Below are 16,135 nucleotides of genomic sequence, written 5' to 3'. Positions count from 1 at the left end.
CGTGTCCACTGAGTATTCCATATGGGGTTGCTGAGAGGCCTAAGAAATCTAGCAAGGTAGATTGGTAGTGTACACATGATTGGTAGGATGAGAGAATCTTGCTACATCACTTGGAGATCCTTGGTATAGGTAGGCTAGATAGTCAGATTCTCAAGTTATGTACGAGGGAGAAGATTTGGACATGGCCATTTTGATCTAGAGAGGAGTCCCTAAACCTATCACCCTAGATGCACTGCTCGTATTGGTGCAAGGACGGTCCCTTAGTCATAAACGCTACACTAGGAGACCTTTGGTATTGCATTACCCATGCATGCTCTTTTTTGGAGACAATTGGGAGATCCAACTGGGAGAGACACATCTCCATGTTCAACCTCTCGTGAGTCTTGAAGTTGAAAGTTTCAACCTTGTGTCACAGAGATGGTACCTCTAGGTTGACCCACTATGGCGGTGTGACGGTGTTACGGTGTATGTTGTTATAGTGGTCCGTCCAGTGTGGGCTCCCTTGGTGGCTACACCCATGTGGTTCCCTCCTCTGGGCTAGAGACTGTCAAATCAGTGTTGAGATGTGAAGCTCAACACGAGTTGACACTTATGATATACTTGGGTGCCTGTTTCGGCCACTTACATCATCATTGGCGTGTTTGGTAGGAGGCTGACATGATGGATCTTCGCTAGTGATTCTAGAGTTGGACTATACCATCTACTAGTCCACCACTGAGTTATGGCACACTTATCTTGCCAACACACTCACTTAGCGTGTTCACATTATGGACCGCATGTACATAGTACTTTAGTAGTTATATTGTATTTTTCTTCTCTCTTTTGTAGACCTCTTTTTGTTGAGAAGAAGAAGAACAAATTTTGAGGCTCTCATCTTGTGTGTTCTCTTCTAGGGTTTGTGTGAGTGTGTGTGTGCTTGCAAGAGCTCAAGCTCTCTTCCTTCCTGCATCTTTTCATGGTATAAGAGTTTGGTTCATGCTAAGGAGATGAGCGGCAAGCAGGAGAAGCACAGGAAGTGGTACGAGGGTAAGAGCTTCACCTACTCTTCCCCCTTTGTATTGGCTACTACACCCTTATCGAGAGCTCTTCAGGAGAGGCACCAGCAACGAACTCCGATTAACGAGTTGTCTTTGTGGGAGTGGAGCTGTAGGGAAATTGTGATGTCCTTTGGACATAATGTTTTTGGGCAAAAACGCTTTTCGGATGCATCTTGACCTCCGTTGTTGAGTTAGCAGGTGTTCGTGTGCACTATATATAAATTTGGATATTCTCCAAAACTCTATTTTTGGAACTATAGGAAGGGAATTTGGTTGTGCAGACACTGTGTGTACTGCAAAGAGGTCTTACAAGTGTTATTGGGTGTATATATGCAAATTGAGGTCACTAGTTGTGACAGTTTGGGTGCAATATAGTATCGGAATACAACAATTTGTGTAGGTCAAACAAGAGTAGTGTTTTTGGTGAATTTGTGTTGCAGACAAGATGTCAAATGATGGAATTAACCAGATTGTTGCAGAGAATCTTGACAAGAATAACTTTCATGCTTAGAGATTTAGATTAATAAATTTTCTGATGGAAAAAGGCTATTAGGACTACATTGAAGGTGAACATGAGGAGGCACTAGAGATACCTGAGACTAATCCAACTGTTACAGATGTAAAAGAATATAAGGATTGGAATCAAGGAACAAGGATAGTCATGAATTGGCTTTCTATTAGTATACAGGACACCATGATTGGGTGTATATAGGATGCCAAGTCACCCAAGGAGACATGGGACACCTTAGTGAAGTTATATGAAACTAACACCAAGGCACGAAAGATTCAGTTGAAGAATGAGCTTCATACGTGGAGAAGAAAAACATGTCTGTGAATGATTATGCCTTGAAGATCAAGGGCATTGTGGAATCCCTTGCATCTATTGGTGTTTCCGTTGATGATGATGATAAGGTGGAAGTATGTCTATGTGGTCTCGGACCACAATACAAGGTATTCAAGACGTCTATTCAAACTCGAGAGATCATAAACAAGCACATTGCAGAGATAGCACTTAGATTCAAATGGTAAGTTGAGGGCAGTTGCAGATGCAATCTTGGAGAACCCCACTATGTACAGGAAGATACTGGGTAGCTTGATCTACATGACGATCATAGGCCAGATTTGAACAATATAGTTGGATTGGAGAGTGAGTTTATGCAGGTTTCTCGGAAGCCATGTGAGGCGCACATTGTGCTATGTGAAGTCCACATTAGACTATGGTCTCTTTTATGAGGCTGGTACGAAGTTGTAGGTATTTGGATACACCGATGCAGATTGGGCTGGTAGTATCACAGATAGATCTACCAGCAGATTTATGTTCTCCTTTGGGAGTGGTGTTGTGACATGGAGCAGCAAGAAGCAACCAACAGTTGCCTTGTCAAGTACGCAAACACAGTATAGGGGTGCTGCAATGGTAGCATGTGAGGTAGCTTGGTTGCGCAAGCTACTTCGTGATTTGGGGCTGCAGGTTGATAGGCAGGTTGTCAACTATTGTGACAACCGTAGTTGTATACAGTTGGCGAGGAACCCAAGTTTTCATGCGTGGACCAAACACATAGAGATCCACTATCACTTCATCAAAGAGAGGGTCTTAGCAGGATACATTGATCTCATGTATGTTAGCACAGAGAAGCAAGTAGATTACATTTTCACGAAAGCCCTGGGAGCAAAGAAGCTTCGCAGATTCTGGGCTGTGCTTGGAGTCGTAGAGATGGAGTTGTGTAACACACGGAAGCTCTGAGAGTTTTCTTTCAGCCCTAAACACCACTTAGAACATGCTGATGCAAAAACGTAGACAGAAGGGAGAGAAGAGAGAGAGACATAGCTGGAAATTTAGTATATTCATATAGTACAAAAAGGTACTCTAGATCTACATCCCTAAGTTGCCTTCCTGAAAAGGTGGAACACACCAAAACAGTCCTACTACTGGACCCACTCCCTAGTGGAGTGAATGACTCTATCAATGAGCACATGCACATATTTACAGGCTGAAAAATCACTGATGGCCTGGTCGACTACTGGTCGGCCAGATTCAAATCTAAAAAGTCATGTGGTATGCAACCGACAGGTTCATTATTCTTTTCTTATGCTGGCCGACAGCAACACCACCTCTTCCATCAAATATCCTCCTGCCAAAACAGCATAACATGCTCCTAAATTCTGGTTCTAACTGATTCTTAATTCCTTCTTTATCTGTTGCCCTTCAGGACTAGCCTCAAAGAATGTACATGGCAAATCTTGCACATGACCCTCTGCTAAACTTGATGACGGGATTCCAACTTGTTCTTGGATGACTGTCATCATCCCATTTTGTTCCCTGAGTCCCTTTGTCATCCATCCATCCATCCATCCATCTTTGGCAACCCTTTTTCACTGAAAACCCAGCCCGATCTCCAAAACCACTTTGATTCTGAATAAGATCTATGCATCTGTTCCATCCAGTCCCCAATCCGTTCCTGCCCTGACTCTGAACACTGTCTTGGTCTTCATTCCTGAGAAATGAGTCTGGCACTCTCACATCACCCCTTGGAGGATAATCCTCCCTTGGGACCATTGCCTGAAAACCTATCTGGCTCACAGGACTGCCATCCCCTCTGGGCTTTGTGGAACACCACCAACAAACCTCCTGGGAGCTCTTCCCGATCTTGTGTTCCTTGCCTTGGGCTTCGTATCTGCGCACTTTCCTGTAGGCTGTACCTTGGACCTGTACACCATCATATGGGACTGAAACAACGTTTAGCCTTGTTGAGCCTGATGCTCTGATATACCAATGTAACACACGGAAGCTCTGAGAGTCTTCTTTCAGCCCTAAACACCACTTAGAACATGCTGATGCAAAAACGCAGACAGAAGGGAGAGAAGAGAGAGAGATAGCTGGAAATTCAGTATATTCATATAGTACAAAAAGGTACTCTAGATCTACAGCCCTAGGCTGCCTTCCTAAAAAGGTGGAACACACCAAAACAGTCCTACTACTGGACCCACTCCCTAGTGGAGTGAATGACTCTATCAATGAGCACATGTGCCTATTTATAGGCTGAAAAATTACTGATGGCCTGGCCGACTGCTGGTCGGCCAGATTCAAGTCCAAAAAGTCATGTGGTATGCAGCCGACAGGTTCATAATTCTATTCTTATGCTGGCCGATAGCAACACCACCTCTTCCATCAGATATCCTCCTGCCAAAACAGCACAACATGCTCCTAAATTCTGGCTCTAACTGATTCTTAATTCCTTCTTTATATGTTGCCCTTCAGGACTAGCCTCAGAGAATGTACATGGCAAATCTTGCACATGACAAGTTGAGCTTGAGGGGGAGTGTTGAGATGTGAAGCTCAACACAAGGTGACACTTATGATATGCCTAGGTGACCGTTTCTGCCACTTACATCATTGGCGTGTTTGGTAGGATGTTGACATGATGGATCTTCGCCAGTGATTTGCAACTGGACTATACCATCTACTAGTCCACCACTGAGTTATGGCACACTTATCTTGCCAGCTCACATGTACATAGTACTTTAGTACTTATGTTGTATTTTCCTTATCTCTTTTGTAGACCTCTTTTTGTTGAGAAAAAGAAGAACAAATTTTCAGCCTCTCATCTTGCGTGTTCTCTTCTAGGGTTTGTGTGAGTGTGTGTGCTTGCAAGAGCTCACACTCTCTTCCTCCCTGCATCTTTTTAGTCAGGGCACCCACCATTGTGGTCCTTGGGATCCTGAAGTGTTGAAGTTTCCACCCATGTACCAAGAGTTTGCCTTGGGGAGTCCTTGTTGCACCTGAAGCCAAACAGGCATGTGCTTAACAGGCCCCATTGGGGGCGTAGATGTTGAGATGACCAAGTCGGGTCTCCCCAACATAGGATCATGGTACGGCCGGGGATGATCATGCCTGGCTCTTCCACCAAGGGGACAAGATCTCGCTCATAGAGATGCATACTCTTTCCTGGTTCTCCTGAGGCCCAAAAGCTCGAGGGAACAGATTGTATGGCTCCTGTTGGGAAGGATCTTCTTGTAGCTATTGGTCTTGCTTGCTGTGAAATGATGCCCCTGAACCATGAGAATATCAAGATCACCACAACCAATGCTCTGTGAATCTCCTCTTGGATCTACATGCCTTGTTGAAAGTAGGCGCACCGCTCAGGCCTCGGATATTCTATGAGGCAATCCTCATGGTGGGAAGTTGAGGTGGCATGCAACGGCTAGAGGCTCCATCAACCGCTGCACCTTTGGGGCTGGCTTCAAGGGGGAGTAGTGGCTGTCCTCCCGTGGGTGAAGCTGCTCGAAGTAACCTTGAATGGTGGTGGCTAGATGGCTCCATTGCACAAGGGCCTCTCCTCGTGCCTTCTCAAGTGGGATCTCGGGGCAATGAAAGTGCCTATATGTTCCCTTCTTAGTGAAAAAGGTGAGGTGAAAGTGTTGAGGAAATCATAGTCAAAGAATGTGTATTTGTGAGTCTTTGTGTGAGAGAGTGCCACGTGTCACTTTGGGAGTTATCCCATAAGCATATGGTACTTGAGTGTGTGTGTTCACTCTATAAGAGTGATGTACTTTCTTGTGTGTCACATCAATCAAGTCAAGCTATCTTGGTCTACATGTAAGTACTTGTTCATTGCTTTCATTTCCTTTCATTTCCATTTCATTATGTTTGCCATCTTTCCTTTCTGCACCTAGAGTTAGCTTGCTCTCATGTTCCTCTAGAAAGTAGATGAAAAGGTGAAGCCCCTTTAGCTTCGGGAGAAGGTGCACAAGCTCCATCCAAGCCATAGGCCAGGCCGCCTCCATGGCGTCTGTAACACAAGCATCTCGCAACATCTAAGAGTGGTATGTCGCACCTACTTGCAGAGAGTGGCCTCCACCTGAGATCCGTCCACGTGACTCCAGCTCTCAGACTCAAGGGAAATGAGAAGACAGTGGCTCCTACATCCTCCGAGGTGGGGGAACAATGATAGAGTACCACAGAAACTTGTAGTGGTGCCCTAGTCTCCTCAAACTTTGCTTCTGAATCCACCAAGAGATGCCTGAAGAAAGCGTAGTCGACTGGGTATCCTAGCAGGAACGGGGGCCTCTTGGAGGTGAGGTTGGGTACTCCGTCTCTGGTGAAGAGTAAATCTGGGTCTCCACCAGGTCTGAGAAGCTCTGGAAAGAGCGACAGCTGGGAAGAAAGGCTGGCGGTGGTGGGGGCAGGGGAGGAGGCGGAGGAGGAGCATTTGTCAGCGAGAATCATGGCTCTAACGGGGTCTCCACAGGATCCGGGGATCAGCCGACGGATGGGGCAAGATGGGGTCCACCCGGGGGGTGAGGGGGGGTCCCTCTAGGCTCCTACTGTGGTCAGATGTGTGGCTGGTGCTGCCACCGAAAGTTAATGGTTTGTCGTAACCGGTATGTCAGGAATTGTTACCCTTCTGAGGAGGAATCACTCAAGACGAGGCGTCTGTGGATGAGGCTCTTGGAGTGAGTCCCCCTCCTCTCTGGTGGCATGGGGCTCCCATCCGTGCTTCCTCTCCGCACTCATGCCGGCGGCGGCACTATGTGCATCAGTGCTTTCGATTGCGTCACTGCAATAGTTCACGACGGGAGGACTCGAGTGGTTGTACGGGTCCTCCTCCATCGGCTGGGGGATGGAGCCATCCGTGGGCTTTCCCCTCTATTGCTGAGGTGGCAGAGGGGCTGGCTGGGGGGTGGGGGCTATCGATTGATGAGGATCAGGTGGGGCTCCCTGGGGTGGGGGCTATCAACAACGAGGCTCAAGTGGAGCTCCCGCTCCAGGAGCTGCGGATGCCTGGGGGTGAGAAGTCTAGCATGCTTTGCCTCATCGTCGGCGGGGGCACATGCGTGCCTTATGTCCCATCTAGTGGCGGCGGATGTAACACTGACCAGGGAGGCGAGAGTACTCCACCCGCTGAGTGAAATGGGACTTGTCCATGCAAGGAATGTCGATCCCCTGCGAAGGGACTCCAGTGATGTCATGATGATGCAGTGTCAGAACACCCGCTAATCGGGAGAGGATGGTGGCCACTGTTGGGGGCGTCTCAACTACTTGACAAAGGATCCATTGGCAGGTATTCCTTGGGGAGCCCTAGGAAGCACACTGTGACCGGAAAGCATGCTGCATGTGCCAGTGGGTCTAACTCAGGTGAGGCAGCGTGCCAAGAAGATCTGCACCTCCCGTATTGGGAGTTGGCCCCAGTTAGGGATGCTTGCTGTGAGGGTTGAGGAGTCGAACTCTATTCTCAGGTAGCCCTTGCCCATGAACTGGATGTCGGTGATCTGGCCCTGGTTGCCAACCGAGGCTCCCTGGTCTCTAACATGCCGACAAGCCTGCCGACGGAGTGTCGTCCTCCACAGTGGTGATAACAGTGGCCAAAAGCTGAAATTCCTTGATAGAAAAAGTGCATCTGTGAGCTGCATTGGTCTGGGTAGACAGAGGGGCTGTCATAGAGTCCTCCAAGAGGGGAAGCCATGCGCAGGGTGGCAGATGAAGCAGGAGAACTAGAGAACCTGTGTTTTTTTTAAAAAAAATTTTGGATGGGGGGGGGGGGGGGGGAGATTGAGCAAAAAGAGTGGGTCAAGAGGAGGACCTAAGGGAGAAAAATGGGGGAAAACAACAAAGACAAAAACAGGAAAAAGGCGTGGGGGGATGGCTAGCAGGGTGCCATAGGAAGGGGGGATGGGGGGGGGGGGAGAAGGGTGCGCAAGAGAGAAGAGGGAAGGGAGGAGGGGGAGGGGGGGGACTGTCGGGGTGGCGTGGGGAGGAAAACGCGGCTGCAGGAGGTGTGGCAGCGAAGAGGTGGGGGCTGGAGCAGCTTGCGTGCAAGGCTGGGGAATCAAGGGGAGAAGGTGCAGGGGGGCTGGGCAGCAGGTCCAATTGAAGGGAGAAATGCAAGCCCAAGTACGGGTTGAGATGGAATTAGCCCAAGCCTTGATACACACGGAAATGAAAAAAAAGATGCAGAAATGGAAGGATGACATGCTCTGAGAGATTGGCACAACAGTTGCATCGTACGAAGGCACTTTGAAGACATGTATGGCTGACCGCGAAAAAGACATCACAGAAATGCAAAGCACTTTGGAATCATGTAAGGCAAAAGTGGCTGCAGGTGAGAAGGAAATGCATTCATGGGCTGAAATTGCCAGTGCCACAAAGAAACAAATTGAGGAAGTCAACCCATGGATTGAAGTAGTAAAAAAGCAGAAGGATACACCAGTCAATAAAGTAGAGGTGATGAATGCTAGGAAGCCAAGAGACGGGCACGTGCCTTACATGTACGCGTAGTTGGGTGGGAAGATAAGGGAAATCCCCAAGAGGATGCAAAAGCTCTTGCAACAAAATTTGAAGATGTACCCATTACCGAAGCATGGCGAGTAGGCAGAGATGAAACCAGGGCGAAGATATTGATCATCAGGTTTGGTGACTTGGAGAAGAAGAAGGCCTTCCTCTCCAAAAGGATGGCCCCTAAGGGGGAAAAGATTTATTTGGATGAGGACCGTACACCGGCACAGATAGCACACCGGAAGGAACACATGCCGTGTGTCCTTGAGGCAAGGAAAGAGGGGAAATGGGCGGTATACAGAGATGGCCGAGTCATCATTATAGAGAGGAGGCCCGCTTGACGGTGCACGGCCTATGAGACCTTGCGATTCACGGTGTGGAATTGCAACGGAGCCCTTAGAACAGATGCAGGATACTTTGAGGATACTTTCAGACACAGTGATATTGCTATGTATACGGAGACCTATCAGTGCACAAACAAGAGGCTTCCTGACATGGGGGGTTATAGACGGGAATCAGTTTTCCGCCCTCAGCCACGTACAGTGGGAGGTACCAGAGGATCTGGAGGAGTGGCAATACTTTTGAGGGAGGAGCTTCGTGACAAAATACATGTGGTACATAGAGATGCAGATGCGAGGTACATGTGGGTCCGAATATGTAGAGAGGGGCTCCGCGAGCTATATGTGGTAGTATGCTACTTTCCCCCAGCCCACTCTAGGTTTGCACCATCAGGAGAGTCGCCCTATATGCCACTATATGATGATATCATGAGGTTTGCCAGCATGGGAGACATATTACTATTGGGAGACTTTAATGCACGTACAGGCACAGAGCAGACAGAGCTGTATGATACTCAAGAGGCTATGTACCGGCGGGGGATCACGACAGAGGATGTAGGGTTGCAGAGATCAGCACAGGATGAGGGGGAGATTACAGATTATGGCAGGCATTTTCACACACTTGGGAGTGCACATGGGTTGGTCATATACAATGTCTTATTGAGATGGCAAGGATCAGATGCTCTCACACACTGGAACTCTAAAGGGGGAGCGAGCACAATGGACTACTTGATGGGATCTCCTTCATTGATACCTGATGTGCGGGGTTTCATGATTTCCAGTTGGCCCATTGGCATAGCAGCCGATCATGCATACCTGAGTTTCACACTAGTAGGTAGATCCCCAAGAGATGGGCCAGCCACTCATCTACCTAGGTACCCGAGATATCAGTTTACACGTGAGACAGTTGGGGTTTACCGAGATGCAGTATCTGATGGCTTGTTCACTTTAGACCCGCATAGCCCTCTGGACGAGATCACTAGAGGATTGGCAGATGTACTACATGCATCCGCCTCATATGCGTTTCCCTGCACTATGATCCCTTGCACCCACCCCCGCAGCACTACCCCACAGAACAATTGGTATGATGATGGTGTCGTGAGACACGAGCACAGCTATAGCGTGAGATTGCCATTGGGACTCACATGCATAGACAGGCCAGGATGATCTTTCGGTGCCTTGTGCGGAGGAAAAAACGAGCCTATCTGGTTAAGCTAGAGGAGGAGATCTACCAACTCTTCCCGGGGAAGGACAGCAAGAGGGCATGGAAGATGTTTCATGAGAGACAGCATGGTACTCCGATTCCTACACTTGAGGCATGGCATACTTATGCTAGAGAGCTATATGATGCACCAGGACAACCCCCCACCACCCCTCCACTAGGAGCTAGACCGGCTAGCAGCACCTTTTTTACTATGTGGATGGTGCTAGATGCGATAGACAGGTTACAGAATGGAAAGGCACAGGATCATGATGGGCTGGTTGGAGAGCACTTTTCATATGCGCACGACACTTTGGCTCTGCTCATCGTACATGTGTTTAATCGTGCCATTTGTGAGGGTTTCCCGGCAAGCTAGACAAGCATATCATTGTACCACTCTTTAAGAGTGGGGACCCCATGGTACCAGGCAACTACAGGACGATCATGACTGGTCATTACTTGGCCAAACTATATGGCTCTATATTGGAGTCGGAGCTGAGCCGCTGGGCAGAGAGGCATGGTCATCGAGCACATGGACAGGTTGGCTTTAGGAGAGGATTTACTACCTTGGATCACATACTGACACTTTAGGCACTTATTGAAGAGGGCAGGGCACAGAAGAGAAGGATATACTGCTGCTTTGTGGACTTCCGCAAAGCCTTCGATACCGTACCACGTGCCAGGCTTATGCATAGATTGCATGACATTGAGGTACCTGAGGATATGCACTGGGGGATATATGCTTTGTATGAGTCTGTGAGGACAGGCAGAGTTCGAGCTCCAGGCGGACTATCCGATATGGTAACCAGCACGATAGGGGTGAAGCAGGGATGCCCGCTATCACCCACGCTCTTTGGACTGTACATTGATGCGGTCTCTGATTATGTAGACAGATTGGGAGGCCCAAAGGCATGCCTAGCAGGGGTGTTGATACCCATCTTGTTATATGCTGATGATATTGTTCTAATCGCAGACTCTCTAGAGGGATTACAGAGACACCTGGATGCATTACAGGCTTTTTGTGTGGATAGAGATCTGACAGTGAACCTTGGGAAAACCAAGGTTATGGTGTTTAACACCACACATGCATGGGTGACGAGATCAGAACCTCAATTCACTTTCCAAGGGGAGTCGGTTGAGTACGTCAGGTCATATGTCTACTTGGGAGTTACTTTCACAGAACCGCGTTTCTCCCTGAAGGAGGCAGCAGCAGCTAGATTAGCTCCAGGGCATGCAGCCTTGGGGGGGCACTTGAGAGGCAGTGTGCACACATACAGTTTCAGGAGCCGTGCACCAAATTGTGGCTATTTGATACGCTTGTCACACCGACTCTCCTGTGTGGAGCTCCAATTTGGGGGCCCAACATACATCACAGATCTTAGAGAGGGACAGATGAGGGATGGAGGCAAATGGAGAGACCACTGATTATGATGATTGCCTGCATGATTCAAAGCAAATCATCATAATCAGCAGAGGTACTCCCGATTGGCATTGACCTCATCCATACAGTTGGCAGAGGATGGAGATACTCATTGCTGGTACACTGAGATGAGATCATGGTTTGACCTACATGGTTTGCGGATAGAGGCACTACCACCCTTTCAGTAAAGTCTGGATTGTCCATTTTTGGATCTCACCTGCTCAGAGCAAAACCGCGTGATCAAGATGGATATCATCAGAGTGGACACAGAGAGAACATGGACTAGCCCCCTTAAGCCCTTAGGCACAAAAATGGCTCATTACAAGAGCCATTTTCTACACCTCTCACCGGATGATTTTATCACCCGCCTGGCGTACATGGGGTACACCTATCACATGGAATACGTTGTGCCATTGGAAAGATCCGGACCTCATCACACCAGCTGCGGATTGAGACAGGGCGATATGTGCATCAGATCTTGGATGACCGCATTTGTCAGCTATGCTACCAGGAGGCAGAGACACAGGAGCACTACATTTGCCGATATACAGTCTATTATCACTGCCTCTTCCGAGAGGGTTATGGGCCGTTACGCAGGGTCATGGAGTTTGGGGATCAGAGATGCTTGGGATTGTTCCTACTTGAGCTCAGGGGACACAGAGAGACCTTCTTGGCAGACAGGAGACTGAGCCATGATGTACCTAGACAGAGGACCCTGACAGATTTCTTCGGCACCAGCAACCTAGCCCACACACCTCCTGATACCTCCTCCATTGGGCCATCAGGGCACCGACCACACTCCCAGGGAGTCGGCCATGCCCACCAGGATCCCAACCACGGCATCCTCACCATCGCCAGATTAGAGCCATTATTGCTCGGCATCGGAGGCGCCTACCGCGCTACTACGACGTCTCCATTCTAGACAGCCCCATGGCGGAGATACTTGATCTAAGGAGAGGGCAACACTTCAACTGATCAGCATACATGGATCTACCTGATATACATTTTCCATTAGTTTCCCGTATTTTCTACTCAGTATCATCTCGGAGTCTTACAATTCTGTTCTTATAACTGTAAGACAATCAGTTTATTGTACTTTAGTCTCATTTAGTTGTTCTCTTTGATGAGACACCAACTTCAGATGTACTCTCAGTTTTGGTCTCATAGGCCATTATGGCCTCTTAGAGACGTTAATATATCATTTCATTTCTCTCTCGTTATCGATTTTTCCACGAGAATTCTCTAAGGAACATTAATTCTATTGCCATTTTCCCCGTCGCCAAATTATATTGCAGATCAGCCTCCACAGACCTGATAAGAAGCACGAAATCTATGAAGAGGACAGTATATTGCTATCTAGCCAATCAGGGGGACATGGGCCAAGCTTCGAGAGCATAGTCTTCCTCATTTTCTTGAGTAATTGGAGCTCTATGTATCAAATTATGGTGTCATAGTTTACCAAGGAAACTTCCTTCTCGACTTTTCAATGGAGGAGGCAACTGGCTAATATAATAAGGTTTTAGTGGTAAGGGCAATATCTTGATCAGGACCTGTCTTCTTATGTGCATCACATTGCTGCAGGCATTCCATGAGGCAACAATAACTGATGCTTGCAAATCGATTCGAGGCTCTATCTTCTGGATGGCACCAGAAGTTATCAAAGGAGATAATTATGGACGCCATGCTGATATTTGGAGTGTAGGTTGTGCAGTCATTGAAATGCTCACCGCAATGTAAGTGATTATGTAGAAACTTCTGTATTTGAAATGGAAGAGTATTTTTCTTGTATTTTTTTTCTGACCCTATAGAGAATGCATCTACTTTACACACTTTTCAAGTGAGGCTATGTCAGATGAATGTCTTGGACTATTTTATGCCTGGCTGACAACAGTCCTTTGGGCAGCCTCCTCAAGGACCCAGATATCCAGATTGAGGATTGAGGATTTTTGGGAATGACCTGTTTTGGGTGAGGCATAACCACTCAGACCTGTTTTGAGTGAGGCATAACCACTCAGACACTAAACCTTGCCCTTACTGTGGCAAGGCACTGCCTTGAAGAAACAGCACAGACTAGATTGCTCACTGCTGATAAGGAGAAAGAGTGCAGCCTTTGTCGGAGGCCCCTTTTCTATAGTGCCTGCAAGAGCTCACCCCTGATAGCCATTAGGTAGGATTTCATAAACAAATGGCCCATACAGGGTGGAGGCCATTGAGACCTCAAGCATGGACTACGAGTACCATGATCTTGGTTGACAGTGCAGAGAGGCCTTGCAGTTGGCTCTTGGATGCCCATGATGGGTAGGCCAGCATGCTTGGAGATGTGGCACCAAGTTGGACAGTTGTTCACAATTACTAGTAGAATGATATTTCTTTCAAAGAGAGTGTAGATTGAATCACACTTATTGTTTTGTGGTACTTTGAAACGTGCAGGCACCCTTGGCCTGGAATAGACAACACGTGGGCTGCAATATTCCAGATTGCAAAAGCTAGCAGTGGACCTCCCATTCCTGAAACTGCGTCAGAGTGGGCAAAGGACTTTCTTGCTAAATGCTTCCATCTTGACCCCAAAATGCGTCCAAGTGCCTCCCAGGTAAGCCATTTATATTAGCCTACTATGTATGTGCTATCTGAAACTAGAAATATGGTGTGTTGTGGGTGGGGGAGGGGCGGTGTGGTGGGGTATATGAAAGAGAGAGAGCGTGTCTGTGTGTTCTTCAATCAGCTGTTCGCTGCTCGCTCGTTGCTGGTGTCTGACCTTCGCTTGTCTGCTCGCCGTTTCGCTTGTCCTTTCATCTGAGCACTGTCTGTTGAAGTGTTTCGCTTGTCCATTTTTTGTTCTTCCTTTCGGCTATACTCTCTCCTTGCAGTACCTTGTTCGCTTCTTCCCCGCTGCCTGTCACCCTCTCTTCTTTCCCTTTTTGCCTGCTTGTCGTTTGCTTTTGTTCATTTCAGTCTCTGTTTCTTCTCAGCCTTTTGGCTTGTGTGTGTGCCTGTGGGAGAGTGTGTGCGTTATTTTCTTGCTGTCATGGCGGACTTGGATTCGGTCTTTCATTATGCTCGAAAAATCGACAAGCCCCAGGATGGCTCCAACCCTAAGAAGCTCAAGGAGTCTGCTTTGCATGCTGCCGATCCTGCTCAGTTTTTGTATGATGTATTGCACAAGGACTTTGAATCAAGCAGGATCAATTGGGATAAGCCTAAGCCCCTATTAGATGCACTATTCCTAAGGATGTGATCCTCTTGGAAGTCAGGAAATTCTTGGAACGTGCAGCGGTGATACTTTCTTTCCCAGGAAGGTGCCAGCTGCTGAAGATGTAGGCAAATGGTTGAAAAACCAATTGGAAGGATGGGCTGTTGAAAGCATCTACTATGCTGCTAGAGGTTTCCATGAAGTTATTTTGAAACTTGCAGACACCAAAAAGAGACAAGATTCGAAGAGCTGAAGTGACGGGTGTGCTTGCGCTGCTGATTTTGCTGCCTCCGCCTGCCCCTCTGCTGCCTCCGCCTGCCCTTCTACAGCCCCCCGCCTGCCCTCCTGCTGCTCCCGCCAGCCCTTCTGCAGCCCCCCGCCCGCCCCTCTACTGCCTTCGCCTGCCTTTCAGTCCTTCCGAGCTCTCCCGCCGCCGTTACCGCCACTCTTGATGCTGTACCCCGGGTCCTTGTTCTTGTTCCTGATCCATCGATTACTGATGATCATGTTATGCTTCAGAGACCTAACGGATCTCATTTCCGCCAGAGGATGGAGATTGTAGGCAAACTTGACCAGTGTCGGATTTGTCGTTGACAGGGTCACATTGCTAGAGATTGTCCCAGATCGAGGGGCCATGCTAGGAGGCGGCGTGGTCCTGCCCATCAGAGGCCTTCTGTAGTTGCCGATACTCCAGCTGCTCCTTTGCCACAACATACCACACAACGTTGGGTTGTGGTTAGGGATGGCAGGCATCCTCGCACCCCCGTACCTACCCCTTCACCCACATCCCTTATGGAGCACCCTAACCCCTATGCAGCTCTTGCCTCACAGGATGTCGATCCTTCTTTGGAGGATGAAGCTTTGCAGGCACATGATCTGGATCCTTCACAGGAGGATGCTGCATTACAGTTACAGGATGATTGTACTCTTGAGGATGATGTTGCACATTCGCATTGTCATGGTACCTCTCCAGTTCTGAGGACTAGCCCTGGCTTTTCTCCGGAGTGGGAGAGAGAGGTACGGTTTACATCGTCAGATTTTCCCTCCCTTACCTATGCGAGACGTACTTCCGTCTCTAAAGGGGGTCCTTTGTCGACCATGAGATTCTCAATCCTTATGAGGATTGTCTCTTGGAACATTCAGGGTCTTGGGGGTTTTTTTCCGCGTCGGCGGAAACAAATTGTAAAAACCCAGCTCCATTGTGCAGACACAGATGGACCTAGATGTATTGCTCTTGCAAGAGCATAAACTGGATGCTAGCCAGTGTGGGAGATCAGGCAAGCTTCTCTCGGGACACACCTTTTGGTCACCAGCCGTTGGTACCAAGGGTAGTGTCTGTATCTCTATTTCAGCTTTGATCTTGCCTTGCATCATTGGACATGGTGTCATTTTGCCTGCGAGAGCGCAGGGATCCTTCTTATGCAGGGTACTACACGCATTGGTATTCTCAACCTCTATGCTCCTAACCATAGAGGTGAGAGAATTGCCTTTTGGAAATCTCGGCTCCCACGGTCTTTGCCAAGGGAGATCTTTTATGTGATAAATTGCTAGTTATCCTTAGTTGACAAATGTTTTTTTATGCGGAGACTTCAGCAACTCTCCTTCCGGGGATGATAATACACATGGAACCACTCACATGATAGCTATGGAAAGGGTTAGCTGGCAGAATGTAATTAGAA

General features: G+C 48.2%; 1 protein-coding gene across 4 annotated transcripts in view; it reads left to right on the top strand.

Moving 5' to 3' along the window:
• Positions 1 to 16,135, top strand: part of LOC147615352 (uncharacterized) — a 74,555-nt gene that overhangs the window by 43,752 nt on the left and 14,668 nt on the right. For 3 of the 4 annotated variants that reach the window (XM_086779438.1, XM_086779436.1, XM_086779437.1), the window contains 2 exons: positions 12,848 to 12,999; positions 13,697 to 13,856. In XM_086779438.1, the coding sequence (XP_086635564.1) occupies positions 12,848 to 12,999; positions 13,697 to 13,856 (312 nt within the window). The remainder of the gene's footprint in view (positions 1 to 12,847; positions 13,000 to 13,696; positions 13,857 to 16,135) is intronic. The other variant, XR_015262828.1, reaches the window with a different exon arrangement.

Source organism: Cibotium barometz, chromosome 40, assembly GCF_041138505.1.
Source record: "Cibotium barometz isolate CiBa-2024 chromosome 40, ASM4113850v1, whole genome shotgun sequence".
Classification (NCBI taxonomy): Eukaryota; Viridiplantae; Streptophyta; class Polypodiopsida; order Cyatheales; family Cibotiaceae; genus Cibotium; species Cibotium barometz.
Note: the sequence above shows the minus strand (reverse complement) of the source record. Positions and strands in the feature narration are given on the sequence as shown.